The 16,231-nt window shown below is 42.9% G+C and overlaps 1 protein-coding gene across 2 annotated transcripts in view; it reads left to right on the top strand.

The window, feature by feature from the left end:
• Positions 1 to 11,200, top strand: part of tlk1a (tousled-like kinase 1a) — a 32,114-nt gene extending 20,914 nt beyond the window's left edge. For both annotated transcript variants that reach the window (XM_084179353.1, XM_084179354.1), the window contains exons 2-22: positions 57 to 187; positions 387 to 458; positions 2,054 to 2,092; positions 2,348 to 2,423; positions 2,536 to 2,579; positions 2,860 to 2,955; positions 3,132 to 3,218; positions 3,320 to 3,412; positions 3,679 to 3,789; positions 3,929 to 4,065; positions 4,295 to 4,483; positions 4,609 to 4,675; positions 5,051 to 5,148; positions 5,495 to 5,576; positions 5,670 to 5,761; positions 6,075 to 6,164; positions 6,260 to 6,429; positions 6,529 to 6,664; positions 10,101 to 10,212; positions 10,297 to 10,404; positions 10,687 to 11,200. In XM_084179353.1, the coding sequence (XP_084035479.1) occupies positions 57 to 187; positions 387 to 458; positions 2,054 to 2,092; positions 2,348 to 2,423; positions 2,536 to 2,579; positions 2,860 to 2,955; positions 3,132 to 3,218; positions 3,320 to 3,412; positions 3,679 to 3,789; positions 3,929 to 4,065; positions 4,295 to 4,483; positions 4,609 to 4,675; positions 5,051 to 5,148; positions 5,495 to 5,576; positions 5,670 to 5,761; positions 6,075 to 6,164; positions 6,260 to 6,429; positions 6,529 to 6,664; positions 10,101 to 10,212; positions 10,297 to 10,404; positions 10,687 to 10,857 (2,201 nt within the window). In that variant the 3' untranslated portion in view covers positions 10,858 to 11,200. The remainder of the gene's footprint in view (positions 1 to 56; positions 188 to 386; positions 459 to 2,053; positions 2,093 to 2,347; positions 2,424 to 2,535; positions 2,580 to 2,859; positions 2,956 to 3,131; positions 3,219 to 3,319; positions 3,413 to 3,678; positions 3,790 to 3,928; positions 4,066 to 4,294; positions 4,484 to 4,608; positions 4,676 to 5,050; positions 5,149 to 5,494; positions 5,577 to 5,669; positions 5,762 to 6,074; positions 6,165 to 6,259; positions 6,430 to 6,528; positions 6,665 to 10,100; positions 10,213 to 10,296; positions 10,405 to 10,686) is intronic.
• Positions 11,201 to 16,231: the final 5,031 nt, after the last annotated feature.

Below are 16,231 nucleotides of genomic sequence, written 5' to 3'. Positions count from 1 at the left end.
GAGGAGTAGGCAATAAGGGGTTTATCTTCTGTGACTGTGTTTTTCCTCTCTTCCAGGCACCATGGAGGAGCTGCACAGCCTGGACCCCCGGAGACAGGAGCTGCTGGAGGCTCGCTTCATGGGCGCGGTCACTGGCACTGGGGGCAGCACCGGGGGCAGCACTGGCAGCACCAGCGGGGGAACCAAAGTGAGAGAGCTTCCGTCAAACCCCTGATCCCCATACACTCACGTCACATATTACTACAGTAACACTTGGCTGCATGTTTTCAGTTAGCCTAATTGTCTGTTAGGCTTCTTTTGTGTAACAAAAAAAGTTCAAGTCAAGTAAATAATTGTCATGGTTTCTTTTCAAAGAATGTTCTGACAAACTTCTGTTTTGATTTCAGGGCCTGACAAACAATGAATGTTCAAATCAAAGTTTTGGAAGCCTGGGATCCTCCAGTGACAAAGAGTCAGAGGTTTGTTTATTAACAGATTGTTCCTACAGTTTTTTTGAAAAATTATAATGGAATCAATGTACACGTTTGTTTAAACAGGCTCTTGTCAGACAGTATAAGTGGTTTCCAAGGCTTTTCTGTATTTGTTTTTTTTTGTCTTTTGACATTCCATCCTTTGTTTGGATTAGACCTATGTTTTGATTGGATGTTAGATGTGGGCTGGTTGGTGTGAGCAGGGAGATCACACAGAGAGCGAGAGGAGCTGGAACCTCTTATTATCCTCTTTGTCACTGGTGAAAATGTTAGACGCAACCTAAGATGGAGCGAGCTCTAGAGAGAATAAAAATGTGCGGAATCTTGTTGTAATTAAACTGCATTCTTGTGACGCATCATGCCACGAGCTCTCACCTCTCTGTACAAACACGGTCTGTGCCAGGGCAGCCTGATCACAAGCATCATGCTGCGTCTGCGCCTCCCTCCACGCTGTTTTCCTGTGTTTGGCAGCACAGCTCTACGCTAATGAAGGCAAAACACAAATGGCTTCCAACTTGGAGGGGCTGCAGTGTCGCAGCCTGTTTGTGTGGGGTGGTGGACTCCAACATTGCCAGGAATAAAGAAGCCTGAACCGCTGCAGTGGAGTGTGCGAATATACTAGCAACCTGACTGTGCGGGTGACGGTCTGCTCCCCTCCCTTCTGTTCAGTTCATCGACTGGTTTAATAAGTCACTGATGAAGGCCTGTGTGTGAGCATGATCGAGGGGAGAGCGGAGGAGGCAGAATAAATCCTCTCTGTCCTCCTCTTCCGCTGAGCTGCTGAATCTGCACAGATGTCAACCCCACAGATGCCCCCATAAGTCACACTCCCTAATGATGCACTGTTGACACACTCAATCAGACCAGCACCTGTCAGCAGATTCTCTGCACAAGGCTCTGTTCTGGTTCTGGGGCCTGTAAACCTTGTTTTGTAAAAATATCGCGAGGATTCCTCTGCCTGGTTGAAATGGGCTACTCTTTTTAGATTTAGTTTGGGTTTTCTCAGTTTAAGCATTTTCATGCTTGCTTGTAGGGCAGAAAGAATCCTCATATCCTCCAGCATACGTTATCTTAGTGGTCGTTAATTAATTAAACTGGTTAAGATTATTCCTTGCTTTGTTTGGAGATATCTTGTTTTTTTCATAAATTTAGCTCCTAAAGGCTGCGTTTACACAGGTAGCCCATTTCTAAACTTTTTTTCACTAATTGGTCTTTTGACCAATCACATCAGCTCTGAAAAAGATCTGTGATTGGTCAAAATATCCGAATTGGGCTGTGTGTGTATACTCGGCCATTGAGATTTGAATCAGTCAGTTAGAAAAGGCTAGTTAATCTATGTGACACAGTTTAGTTACCTGCTGTAGTCGCTTTTCCTCTATTTCTCACAGCCTGTGGCCCAAAACTGCCGACGGGCAGCAATAGATAAGCATCCTCTCCCAACTGTTGAAATTCTTGCATTACCATCTTATTAAGCTTTCAATAAAATTAATCTGTCAAAACAGGCTAATTATAAACAAGATTAGTCATGTATTTCATTACATTGAACTCATTCTCTGTACTCCTCCTACCTCTTTTATTTGCAGAGCTCAGATGTGAAAAGGGGGAGCTCTCCTGCATACTCGGTAGGTACTCCATTGTATTTGGAATACTAGGCTATGTTCCCCTTCATTTGTCAGCTGCTGGGCGGTAGGCAGCAGTGGTTGGTCAGTAGATTAGGCATTTGTGTTGCTGCTACTACAGTATATTCACTATGCTTTTGTTTTTCAAAACAGTCATTAAATCCTCATCTTGACATTTTCAAGGAATCAAAGTAACTGTACTTGTACAACCTACCAGATGATGGTGGTTATTGGTTAAACTCAGTTTCTCTTTGACAGACTCCTGAAAAGAAACACACTGAATCATCCAGAGGAAGAAAAAGGAAACCTGATACCCAGTCAGAGAGCAGCCAAGGTAACTTCCCTCAAGCTGTTTCTGTTATGCTCCGGATACATATAGTCATTGCTGTATGATGACCATGATTTATAAATGAGAGTCGATGCTAATTGTATTTTCTCTCTCACAGGGAAGTCTATCGTGCGAGGACCCAAAATTAGTGATTATTTTGATGTAAGTTACTATTTTTGGGGGTTATAAGGAACATGATTTGGGGAGCATGCTAAATGTGTTAAATTAAAATGATACTCTTAAAGTCCCTGTGTGCTGGAGCACCACTTTTTGTGTTAATCTCAGAGGTGTTCTGTTTTGGAGAATATCAATGAAGCTCCATTTCACTCAGAGGCAATCTCTTGAAATATACAGAACCAAACATAAAGGAGGCTTTCTGTGCCTCTGTTGTTGCCAAGTGGCAGGCAATGATGGCACTCACACTGGTGGGCTCTTTCTCCAGTTCCAAGGAGGGAATGGGTCCAGTCCTGTTAGAGGTCTCCCCCCTGTGATCCGCTCACCCCAGAACTCACATTCCCGCTCCGCACAGGGTTCAAGTGTAAGTTACCCCATATCAACTTCACTTAATTTATCGCTTGTTGCCATTTGAAACAGAAGAATTAAGTATCCTTGTCCGAGCCAGAACGGCCTATTTTAAACAGTCAATGTTTATAAGTAATATTGATGGTACCATTTAGATAGATATGCTAACAATTGTTGTCCCTTGTGTTTCAGATTAGGCAAAACAGCTCATCGCCTACGAGTCTGTCTTTTGGGGACCATGTGATGCATCCTATGCAGTTAGCTGTCAAATGTGTGCAGGTGAGGATTGACAATCACTATTATGCGTGTTCAGTACTTTTTGAATAACAGATTGTGTTAAAGCATGTGTTAAGAATTTGTTATATTTGTTTTCATTGCAGACTGACCTGACGGGGCTCAAGTTGGCTGCCCTCGAAAGTAACAAGAACCTGGACCTTGAGAAAAAAGAAGGAAGAATAGATGATTTGCTTAGAGTAAGAAAAGCTGGCTAATGAGCACAAACGAAACCTCAGCAGAAAGTTCTTAAGTCCCTCATTGAGTTTAAGTGTCAGTGATATATTACTCTGGCACAACTGAACACACAGATCAATTAAAACACAGCTCAGCGTGCTGCCAGTGGACTCAAAGTATGTATGTTATCCATGCTAGACTGACAGTCTTATTTCTGCGATAAGAGTGCTTAGAGGTCCTGGGTGTTAGAATTGTAATGATTAACCTAATGTGCGTTTCTTCTCCATAGGCAAACTGTGACCTCAGGAGACAGATAGATGAACAACAGAAATTACTTGAAAAGTACAAAGAACGCTTAAATAAATGCATCACCATGAGCAAGAAGTTGCTCATAGAAAAGGTACTTCCATTTCAAACTGGAATGTCTAAAGCCGGCATGTCTGGCTTTTGACATTGTGGCAAGTCTTTGCATTTCAGTATGAGTAATCTGGTATTGCGTATCAGTCCGTGATGTCTGACATTGTGTACTCGTTGCTTAGAGCACCCAGGAGAAGCAGGCGTGCCGGGAGAAGAGTATGCAGGACAGACTACGATTAGGCCACTTCACCACTGTGCGACATGGAGCCTCCTTCACAGAGCAGTGGACAGATGGCTTTGCCTTCCAAAACCTAGTCAAGTGAGTAACTTAGTCTCCGGGGTCAAAGATGTCTCAAGTCCACTTTAACTTTCTCAACTGTGTAATGGTTGTCAAGCTACATGTATTTCTCTTTCAACCAGGTATCAGAGACATTTGTAGAATTAGTACTGACATTTATAATTTTCTTTTTTATTCTAAAGCCTTATCCAGGGTAAAACGCAAGCGTAGCAGAAATCGTATTGATTGCATATAACATCTTTATCTGCAGACAGCAAGAGTGGATAAACCAACAGAGGGAGGAAATCGAGAAGCAGAGAAAACTCCTAGCAAAGAGGAAACCCCCATCCTCCAGCAACTCCCAAGCACCAACAACAAACTCTGAGCCAAAGCAACGCAAATCCAAGGCAGTGAATGGAGCGGAGAACGATCCCTTTCTCAAGCCCAGCCTACCTCAGCTGTGAGTGCCCTTGTCCTCCCTAACTGTGGCAAAGCCTAAGCACACAAGACGCTAGATATCTATGAACATCTATGCCTGATCCTGTTGCTTTCATTTGTCATTGATTTTGTTGGTTAATTCCAAAGGTTGACTCTAGCGGAGTACCATGAGCAGGAGGAGATATACAAACTGCGACTCGGGCATCTCAAAAAGGTCAGTGTTGAGATGCCCAACCAGGCAGGTCCAGGCAACACGAGCTGACCTTTCTTTGTTTCATATGTCACATTGTTCATCAAGACAATTAAATTGGGATAAGACATCCTGACTCTGTTCCCTGATATAGAACCACTAATAGTGTGACTGCCTAGAGATTCTGTGGACATTTTTTCCAAAGCTATAGTTCATTGAATTATTAGTTGTTTTTCTAGGGAATAAGCATCAGACGGATTTCCCTAGACAGACTTGCTACCAAGTCAACCATTAATATTTAAGATGAGACTTGTCAGCCTAGGAGTAGAAGTGGGTTTTGATGAGCACCCCTTTCCTTGTAGTCAGTCCTCTGATGTTTGTGTGTGTGAATCATCATAGGAAGAAGCTGAAATCCAGGCGGAGCTGGAGCGTCTGGAGAGAGTGCGGAACCTTCACATTCGGGAACTTAAGAGAATAAATAACGAGGACAGTTCACAGTGAGTCTGATCACTGGAATGAATCTCTGTGACGTCAGGGCATACGCACAGGGGCTCCTGCTGACAGTCATAGATTGTTCAGTAAACCACTGGAGTCAGTAATGGCCATGTCATGGTCCTTTTCACAGTATGTTACAAATCATTCTGAATGTCAGTGTTCCATTCTGCCACTCGAGATAAAATTAGCCAGTTTTTTTTTTATCACCGACTAGCATTTCAATAACAACGTCCAACTTCATGTCTTTATAGGGATTAGTAGTGTTTGAGTTGGTGGAAGTCCTACCATTGAGTTAGTTCGCAATGAACTAACTAGATTCTGACTTTTCTTTTTTCTCCCCCGCTAAAGATTCAAAGACCATCCGACTTTGAACGAGAGGTATCTACTCTTGCATCTTCTGGGAAGAGGAGGCTTTAGTGAAGTGTACAAGGTGAGTCGATCTGTGTTTTCATGTGTCATCAGTTGCATCTACAAGTCTTTGTTTGAATGGACCAGTCAGAACTTTTCTGTTGGTTTGTTATAGGCGTTTGACTTGATTGAGCAACGGTATGCTGCTGTGAAAATTCACCAGCTCAACAAGAACTGGAGGGAGGAGAAAAAAGAGAATTATCACAAGTATGTTCAACATTAAATAATTGCCACTTTCACCATGTTCTGTTCATCAACACTGTGAAAAGTAAGTTTTAAAAAAGCATCGCTCTGATTTAGATCATTTTAGAAATGCAGAGTCAGTTTTATGAATTACCATAACAATGGCACAGAGTTTTATTTACTTGTAATGCACTGACTTTAAGCTACTGTTATTCTAGTCCATAAGCTTAATGTCTGGGTTATCCAATCAATCAGTCATACCTCCACCTCTCTGCGCTCCTACTTTCTTGAGTCATTCCTTTGGTTGCCCATGGTAACACTGCTCACCTTGTTGCAGACACGCCTGTCGAGAGTACAGAATACACAAGCAGCTGGACCACCCCAGAATCGTCAAGCTGTATGACTACTTTTCACTGGATACAGACACGTAAGTGACCCTTCCTCATTATATTGACTACATATTCTCATGACATCCTCTCATCACTGCCTTTTACACATTGTTCCTTTATGTTGCCCTCACAGGTTTTGCACTGTTTTGGAGTACTGTGAAGGCAATGACCTGGACTTCTACTTGAAACAGCACAAGCTAATGTCGGAAAAGGAGGCCCGCTCCATCGTCATGCAGATTGTGAATGCTCTCCGTTACCTGAACGAAATCAAGCCCCCCATTATCCACTATGACCTCAAGCCAGGTGAACGCGCGCACACTGCAGGGAAATACCTTTCCATCTGTAAAGAGGTCCCAAGGTTTTCTGATGCTATGTGCTCATTTGTTCTGTTCCAATTTCAAGGTAACATCCTGCTTGTGGATGGCACAGCTTGTGGGGAAATCAAAATCACAGACTTCGGTTTGTCCAAAATCATGGATGACGACAGCTACGGTGCAGATGGCATGGACCTGACATCACAAGGAGCAGGGACCTACTGGTAATAAACTGCCACCATATATGCGTAAATATGCAGTGTGCCTTCAGAAAGTATTCATACCCATTGACTTATTCCACATTTTGTTTTGTTACAGCCTGAATTAAAAATTGATTAAATTGATTGTTTCTCACCCATCTGCACGTAATATCCCATCTGTAAATGTATCGAACATTTAAATACAGAAATACAGTGGGGGAAAAAAGTATTTAGTCAGCCACCAATTGTGCAAGTTCTCCCACTTAAAAAGATGAGAGAGGCCTCTAATTTTCATCATAGGTACACGTCAACTATGACAGACAAATTGAGAAAAAACATTCCAGAAAATCACATTGTAGGATTTTTAATGAATTTATTTGCAAATTATGGTGGAAAATAAGTATTTGGTCACCTACAAACAAGCAAGATTTCTGGCTCTCACAGACCTGTAACTTATTATTTAAGAGGCTCCTCTGTCCTCCACTCGTTACCTGTATTAATGGCACCTGTTTGAACTTGTTATCAGTATAAAAGACACCTGTCCACAACCTCAAACAGTCACACTCCAAACTCCACTATGGCCAAGACCAAAGAGCTGTCAAAGGACACCAGAAACAAAATTGTAGACCTGAACCAGGCTGGGAAGACTGAATTTGCAATAGGTAAGCAGCTTGGTTTGAAGAAATCAACTGTGGGAGCAATTATTAGGAAATGGAAGACATACAAGACCACTGATAATCTCCCTCGATCTGGGGCTCCACGCAAGATCTCACCCCGTGGGGTCAAAATGATCACAAGAACGGTGAGCAAAAATCCCAGAACCACACGGGGGGACCTAGTGAATGACCTGCAGAGAGCTGGGACCAAAGTAACAAAGCCTACCATCAGTAACACACTACGCCGCCAGGGACTCAAATCCTGCAGTGCCAGACGTGTCCCCCTGCTTAAGCCAGTACATGTCCAGGCCCGTCTGAAGTTTGCTAGAGTGCATTTGGATGATCCAGAAGAGGATTGGGAGAATGTCATATGGTCAGATGAAACCAAAATAGAACTTTTTGGTAAAAACTCAACTCGTCGTGTTTGGAGGACAAAGAATGCTGAGTTGCATCCAAAGAACACCATACCTACTGTGAAGCATGGGGGTGGAAACATCATGCTTTGGGGCTGTTTTTCTGCAAAGGGACCAGGACGACTGATCCGTGTAAAGGAAAGAATGAATGGGGCCATGTATCGTGAGATTTTGAGTGAAAACCTCCTTCCATCAGCAAGGGCATTGAAGATGAAACGTGGCTGGGTCTTTCAGCATGACAATGATCCCAAACACACCGCCCGGGCAACGAAGGAGTGGCTTCGTAAGAAGCATTTCAAGGTCCTGGAGTGGCCTAGCCAGTCTCCAGATCTCAACCCCATAGAAAATCTTTGGAGGGAGTTGAAAGTCCGTGTTGCCCAGCGACAGCCCCAAAACATCACTGCTCTAGAGGAGATCTGCATGGAGGAATGGGCCAAAATACCAGCAACAGTGTGTGAAAACCTTGTGAAGACTTACAGAAAACGTTTAACCTGTGTCATTGTCAACAAAGGGTATATAACAAAGTATTGAGAAACTTTTGTTATTGACCAAATACTTATTTTCCACCATAATTTGCAAATAAATTCATTAAAAATCCTACAATGTGATTTTCTGGATTTTTTTTCCTAATTTTGTCTGTCATAGTTGACGTGTACCTATGGTGAAAATGACAGGCCTCATCTTTTTAAGTGGGAGAACTTGCACAATTGGTGGCTGACTAAATACTTTTTTTCCCCACTGTATCTAATTTACACCCATTTGCTTTGATGTTCCAAATTGAGCTCGGGTGTATCCAATTTCCTTTGATCATCCTTGACATGTCACTACAACTTGATTGGAGTCCACCGGTGGCCAAATCAATTGTTTGGACATGATTTAGAAAGAAACACACCTGTCTATATAAGGTCCCACAGTTGACAGTGCATGTCAGAGCAGAAACGATACCATGAAGCCCAAGGAACTGTCAGTAGTTCTCTGAGATATCTGGGGAAGGGTATAAAACAATTTCTAGAGTGTTGAAAGTTTTCTTTCACCACAGTGGTCACCATCATTGGGAAAAATACAATAAATATGGAACTACCCAGACTCTGCCTAGAGCTGGCCAGCCAACCAAACTGACCAACCGGGCGAGGAGGACCTTGGTCACGGAGGTGACCAAAAACCCAATGACCACTCTGACAGAACTACAGAGTTCCTTGGCTGAGATGGGATAACCTGCCTGAAGGACAAGTCTCTACAGCACTTCACTAATCTGGGCTTTATGGGAGAGTGGCCAGATGTGAGAAAAAGGCACATGACAGCAAGCCTGGAGTTTGCAAAAAGGCACGTGAATGACTCCGAGCATAAGGTAAAAGATTCTGTGGTCTGATGAGACAAATAACTCTTTGGCCTGAATTCAAAGCGCTGTGTCTAGAGAGAACCAGGCACAGCTCATCACCCGTCTAACACCAGCCCTACCGTGACGCATTGTGGCGGCAGCATGGGGATGCTTTTCAGAAGCAGAGACTGGTAGGGATAGAGGAAATGGCGCCAATTACAGAAAAATCCTTTAAGAACCTGCTTCAGAGTGCAAACAACCTTAGATTGGGGGGCGAAGATTTGCGTTACAACAGGACAATGACTCCGAGTGGCGCAGCGGTCTAAGGCACTGCATCTCAGTGCTAGAGGCGTCACTACAGACCCTGGTTCAATTCCAGGCTGTATCACAATCCGGCCGTGATTGGGAGTCCCATATGGCGGTGCACAATTGGCCCAGCATCGTCCGGGTTTGGCCGGGGTAGGCCGTCGTTGTAAATAAGAATTTGTTCTTAACTGACTTGCCTGGTTAAATAAAGGTTAAATAAAAAAAATACAGCCAAAGCAACACTGGAATGGCTTCAGAACAAGAATGTGAAAGTCCATGAGTGGCCCATTTGAAAATCTGTGGAAACAGTTGATTGCTGTTCACCGCTGCTCCCAATTTAAATTAACAGAGATTTAGAAAATCTGCAAGGAAGAATGGGAGAAAATCCCCACATCTAGATGTACAAAGCTGATAGACATATCCAAGGTGACTCAATGCTGTAATTGCCACCAAAGGTGCTTCTACAAAGTATTGACTCAGCGGTGTGAATACTTATGTAAATGAGATTTCTGTATTTCATTTTCAATACATTTGTTAAAATGTCTAAATATGTTTTCACTTTGTCATTATGGGGTATTGTGTGTAGATGGGTGAGAAATCTATTTAATCCATTTTGAATTCAGGCTGTAACACTACAAAATGTGGAATAAGTCAAGGGGTATGAATACTTTCGGAAGGGACTGTATCACAGAACCAGCACATGATTTGGATATTATGATGCTTGACATATGGACAGATATATCATTTTGTTTTGTGTTCTCTCAAAGGTACTTGCCTCCTGAGTGTTTTGTTGTTGGCAAAGAACCTCCAAAGATCTCCAACAAGGTGGACGTGTGGTCTGTGGGCGTCATCTTTTTCCAGTGTTTGTATGGAAGAAAAGTACGTGTTAGAGAACTGGCTTTATCGACTTATGAAATAAGTGTCGTGAAAATAAGTTAACTCGTCGCCTTATTTCTCTTTCAGCCATTTGGTCACAATCAGTCTCAGCAGGATATCCTGCAGGAGAACACAATTCTTAAAGCAACCGAAGTTCAGTTTCCTGTCAAGCCTGTTGCCAGTAATGAAGCAAAGGTCCGTGGGAGAAGTTGTGTTCTGAATGTTACCATCTGACTGCAATTGTGTCACTTCTATTTAATCTTCTTCATAATATTTTGGGATTGTTTTATGATTAATCAATTCCTGTATAAACATTGCTTTTGTTGAGACCTCTAGTGTTCATTATTGGTACATACAGACAGACATTAAAGCCCTTTTGAGATGCATTTCTGTCCAGCCATAAAAAAAAGCGTCTTGCTCCAATGTTTCATTTTAATTGGTGCTGTGTTTTGAATTATGTCTCCTTTATTCCCCAAGGCCTTTATAAGGCGCTGCTTGGCATATAGGAAGGAGGACCGGTTCGATGTTCACCAGCTGGGAAGGGATTCCTACCTGCTCCCTCACATGAGGAGGTCCAGCTCTTCAGGGAATCTGCAGCTGAGCGCTGGTGGCTCAGGACCTGCCTCCTCCAGCATCATCTCATACTGAGGGCTGGCCGTGCACTGACTGGCTGCCCCACGCCTGCAGAGCCCCCTCCCCCACAGGACCAGGTGTGTAGGAGAGGAGCTGCCTGCCAACCAGCGGTGTATGGAAGGACAAGAGGTCCATTGACAATAAACCCCGCAGACTGAATGGTGTGGAATTTGGCCTTTGCCTGTACTGTGCTGGGTTTCAAATGGGTGTTTACTAAAGACTTCTTAATGAATGGATGTTTAAAAGAACATGAGTAAATTACCTTGTGAAGATTGAATAGAGCACTGCTACAGACAGTACCTTGAATATTCAGTGGGGAGAACAAGTATTTGATACACTGCCAATTTTGCAGGTTTTCCTACTTACAAAGAATGTAGAGGTCTGTAATTTTTATCATAGGTACACTTCAACTGTGAGAGATGGAATCTAAAACAAAAATCCAGAAAATCACATTGTATGATTTTTAAGTAATTAATTTGCATTTTATTGCATGACTTAAGTATTTGATACATCAGAAAAGCAGAACTTAATATTTGGTACAGAAACCTTCGTTTGCAATTACAGAGATCATACGTTTCCTGTAGGTCTTGACCAGGTTTGCACACACTGCAGCAGGGATTTTGGCCCACTCCTCCATACAGACCTTCTCCAGATCCTTCAGGTTTCGGGGCTGTCGCTGGGCAATACGGACTTTCAGCTCCCTCCAAAGATTTTCTATTGGGTTCAGGTCTGGAGACTGGCTAGGCCACTCCAGGACCTTGAGATGCTTCTTACGGAGCCACTCCTTAGTTGCCCTGGCTGTGTGTTTCGGGTCGTTGTCATGCTGGAAGACCCAGCCACGACCCATCTTCAATGCTCTTACTGAGGGAAGGAGGTTGTTGGCCAAGATCTTGCGATACATGGCCCCATCCATCCTCCCCTCAATACGGTGCAGTCGTCCTGTCCCATTTGCAGAAAAGCATCCCCAAAGAATGTTTCCACCTCCATGCTTCACGGTTGGGATGGTGTTCTTGGGGTTGTACTCATCCTTCTTCTTCCTCCAAACACGGCGAGTGGAGTTTAGACCAAAAAGCTCTATTTTTGTCTCATCAGACCACATTACCTTCTCACATTCCTCCTCTGGGTCATCCAGATGGTCATGGCAAACTTCAGACGGGCCTGGACATGCGCTGGCTTGAGCAGGGGGACCTTGCGTGTGCTGTAGGATTTTAATCCATGACGGCGTAGTGTGTTACTAATGGTTTTCTTTGAGACTGTGGTCCCAGCTCTCTTCAGGTCATTGACCAGGTCCTGCCGTGTAGTTCTGAGCTGATCCCTCACCCTCCTCATGATCATTGATGCCCCACGAGGTGAGATCTTGCATGTAGCCCCAGACCGAGGGTGATTGACCGTCATCTTGAACTTCTTCCATTTTCTAATAATTGCGCCAACAGTTGTTGCCTTCTCACCAAGCTGCTTGCCTATTGTCCTGTAGCCCATCCCAGCCTTGTGCAGGTCTACAATTTTATCCCTGATGTCCTTACACAGCTCTCTGGTCTTGGCCATTGTGGAGAGGTTGGAGTCTGTTTGAGTGTGTGGACAGGTGTCGTTTATACAGGTAACGAGTTCAAACAGGTACAGTTAATACAGGTAATGAGTGGAGAACAGGAGGGCTTCTTAAAGAAAAACTAACAGGTCTGTAACAGCCGGAATTCTTACTGGTTGGTAGGTGATCAAATACTTATGTCATGCAATAAAATGCAAATTAATTACTTAAAAATCATACAATGTGATTTTCTGGATTTTTATTTTAGTTTCTGTCTCTCACAGTTGAAGTGTACCTATGATAAAAATTACAGACCTCTACATGCTTTGTAAGTAGGAAAACCTGCAAAATCGGCAGTGTATCAAATACTTGTTCTCCCCACTGTATGTGACTGGACACTTGTGAGTTTGGTTTGCTGGTGGAAACCTTACAGGACCTAAGGGATACCTGGCAGCCCGCTGTTTAGAATAATTAACATGGTCCTGCCATGGTGATTTAACTTCTAGGAGTTTCCTTAAGGAGCGGACATTCATCGTTTTTGTAGGTCTACAATGATTTCACCATCATTTGGCCGTATGTATTATAATTTTTTTTTTTTTTGAAAGTGTTGGATTTTATTTTGAGTTGTACAATTAGCCATGAGAATGTAATTTTTAGCACATGTGGCATCTGTCATTTAGGCCCAGGCAGCATACTAATGTTGAATGCACAAAATAACCAAATGTAGACATATCAATGTACAAAATCCTATGCAGTAAGATTTTAAAGAATTCCTTAGAGTACATGTATATTTGCTGTACAGAAGATGATTTTCAGATTTCAAATTGCAGCTGCACCATTCTGTACAAATGTTTAAAGGCCCAGTGCAGTCAAATGTGATTTTTCCTGTGTTTTATATACATTACCACACTGAGGTTGGAATAATACTGTGAAATTGCGAGAATTATGATAATGCCCTTTTAGTGTAAGAGCTGTTTGACAAGACCGCCAGAAATGTCAGCCTGTTGTGGTGGGATGGAGTTTTGGCCTGCCTGGTTACATCACCAGGCGGTAAATTAGTTAATAGATTAATAAGAAATAGTTCCAAACCTCTCTGCCAATAACAGATCGTTTTCAGTTTTCCCCTCCCCACTCAGACCATTCTGACAGTCTTATTGAAATTCTTTGTTTCAGAAATTGCTATTTTGCAAAGAAGCTGTGTTTTTGTTTTCAATTAAAATGGTAAAAAGAATCACAGTAAGGTACTTAATTGTTACCCAGAAATGACTTGATATTGAGATAAAAATGGCTGCATTGGACCTTTTAACAATTTCCCTTGTAAATGTATTTCCTGGATTGTTTTCATTGTGCTGCTTTTGATGTTGCTCTTACTTTTTAGGGCTGTATGATCCACTTTGGGTACAAATTGTACAGTTCTGTAAAAAATAATAAATGACGATGATAAATAACAGGCAATCACAGCATGCTATACAACTGACTTCTTTTGGAGACTACGGTGGGAGGAGCTCTCCTGTGTTCCATGACTTCTGTAAATTTGGATGGATGATGTTGGGCCTTTCAGTCAGTAGTCCTGACATAGTGCATTCGGAAAGTATTCAGACCCCTCAACTTTATCCACATTTTGTTACGTTACAGCCTTATTCTAAAATTGATTAAATCGCTTTTTCCCCCTCATCAATCTACACAATACCCATGATGACAAAGGAAAAACACATTTTTTGAAATGTTTGCAAATTTATTTAAAATAAACAACATATCACATTTACATAAGTATTCAGACCCTTTACTCAGTACTTTGTTGAAGCACCTTTGGCAGTGATTACTGCCTCGGGTATGATGCTACAAACTTGGCACACCTGTATTTGAGGAGTTTCTCCCATTCTTCTCTGCAGATCCTCTCAAGCTCTGGCAGGTTGGATGGGGAGCGTGGCTGCACAGCTATTTTCAGGTCTCTCCAGAGATGTTCGATCGGGTTAAAGTCTGGGCTCTGGCTGGGCCACTCAAGGACATTCAGAAACTTGTCCCGAAGGCACTCCTGTGTTGTCTTGGCTGTGTGCTTAGGGTCGTTGTCCTGTTTGGAAGGTGAACCTTCGCTCCAGTCTGAGGTCCTGAGCAGGTTTTCATCAAGGATGAAGGTAGCTTAGTGGTTAAGAGCGTTGTGCCAGTAACCGAAAGGTCGCTGGTTCTAATCCCCGAGCCGACTAGGTGAAAAATCTGTCGACATGCCCTTGAGCAAGACACTTAACCCTAATTGCTCCAGTAAGTCGCTCTGGATAAGAGCGTCTGCTAAAATGTAAAATATATTTTATATATATATATATATATATTTTATCTCTGTACTTTGCTCCGTTCATCTCTCCTGACTAGTCTCCCAGTCCCTGCCGCTGAAAAACATCCCCACAGCATGATGCTGCCACCACCATGCTTCACCGTAGGGATGGTGCCAGGTTTCCTGCAGACGTGACGCTTGGCATTCAGGCCAAAGAGTTCAATCTTGGTTTCATCAGACCAGAGAATCTTGTTTTCTCATGGTTTGAGAGTCCTTTAGGTGAATTTTGGCAAACTCCAAGTCGGGCTGTCGTGCCTTTTACTGAGGAGTGGCTTCTGTCTGGCCACTCTACCATAAAGGCCTGACTTGGTGGAGTGCTGCAGAGAAGGTTGTCCTTCTGTAAGGTTCTCCCATCTCCACAGAGGAGCTCTGTCAGAGTGACCATCGGGTTCTTGGTCACCTCCCTGACCAAGACCCTTCTCCCCCGATTGCTCAGTTTGGCCGGACGGCCAGCTCTAGGAAGAGTTGATGGTTCCAAACTTCTTCCATTTAAGAATGATGGAGGCAATTGTGTTCTTGGGGACCTTCAATGCTGCAGACATTTTTTGGTACCCTTCCCCAGATCTGTGCCTCGACACAATCCTGTCTCGGAGCTCTACGGACAATTCCTTCAACCTCATGGCTTGGTTTTTGCTCTGACATGCACCGTCAACTGTGGGACCTTATATAGACAGGCGTGTGCCTTTCCAAATCATGTCCAATCAATTGAATTTACAACAGGTGGACTCCCAAGTTGTAGAAACAGCTCAAGGATGATCAATGGAAACAGGATGCACCTGAGTTCAATTTCGAGTCTCATAGCAAAGGGTCTGAATACATATGTAAATAAGGTATTTCTTATTTTTAATAAATTAGTAAACATTTCTAAACCTGTTTTTGCTTTGTCATTATGGGGTATTGTGTGTAGATTGAGGGGGAAAATCATTTTAATCAATTTTAGAATTAGGCTGTAATGTAACAATGTGGAAAAAGTGAAGGGGTTTGAATACTTTCTGAATGAACTGTAAATTGCAAAGAATTAAAAGTCCAGTCTTAAATTACATATCTTGTCTGGCTACCTTTTCCCAATGAAACGGAATGAAATCTTGCACCCAATTGCTCCAAAGGAAAATAGCTGTTCTCCAAAACCTGTGCTTTTGCTCAATTTCTGATGTATTTCCTGTACTTGTAAAGATTAACCTCTGATGATTCTGCTGGAATTGTAGACGTAGCCCAGAGTGAACACCTCAACAATGTATATTTGGCTCCCTGACAATATTGGGGATCATTGAGAAGGGAAGATGGTGTTCCTTGTCGTTGGGGTCAGGACCGATAAGACCGTGCCGGAAGGGCCTGCTGACCAGACAGTGACCCAGTCTGATTATTTGCGTGTATGATTTGAGTTCCTTTCACTGCCCAATAGAGTAGGCATGCTTTAGATCTGATGCTAGCAGGAACTGGGGGCCAGTGAAGAGATGGCACCTAAGAAGGGCAAAGTTCACATGAGCAGCAGCATTCTTGATCAGCTGTTGCACCAATCTATTCTGTTCCACTGA

The sequence above is a fragment of the Coregonus lavaretus genome, assembly GCF_964263955.1.
Source record: "Coregonus lavaretus genome assembly, chromosome: 16".
NCBI lineage: Eukaryota > Metazoa > Chordata > Actinopteri > Salmoniformes > Salmonidae > Coregonus > Coregonus lavaretus.
The sequence above is the reverse complement of the archived record's forward strand: the minus strand, read 5'-3'. Positions and strand labels throughout refer to the sequence as shown.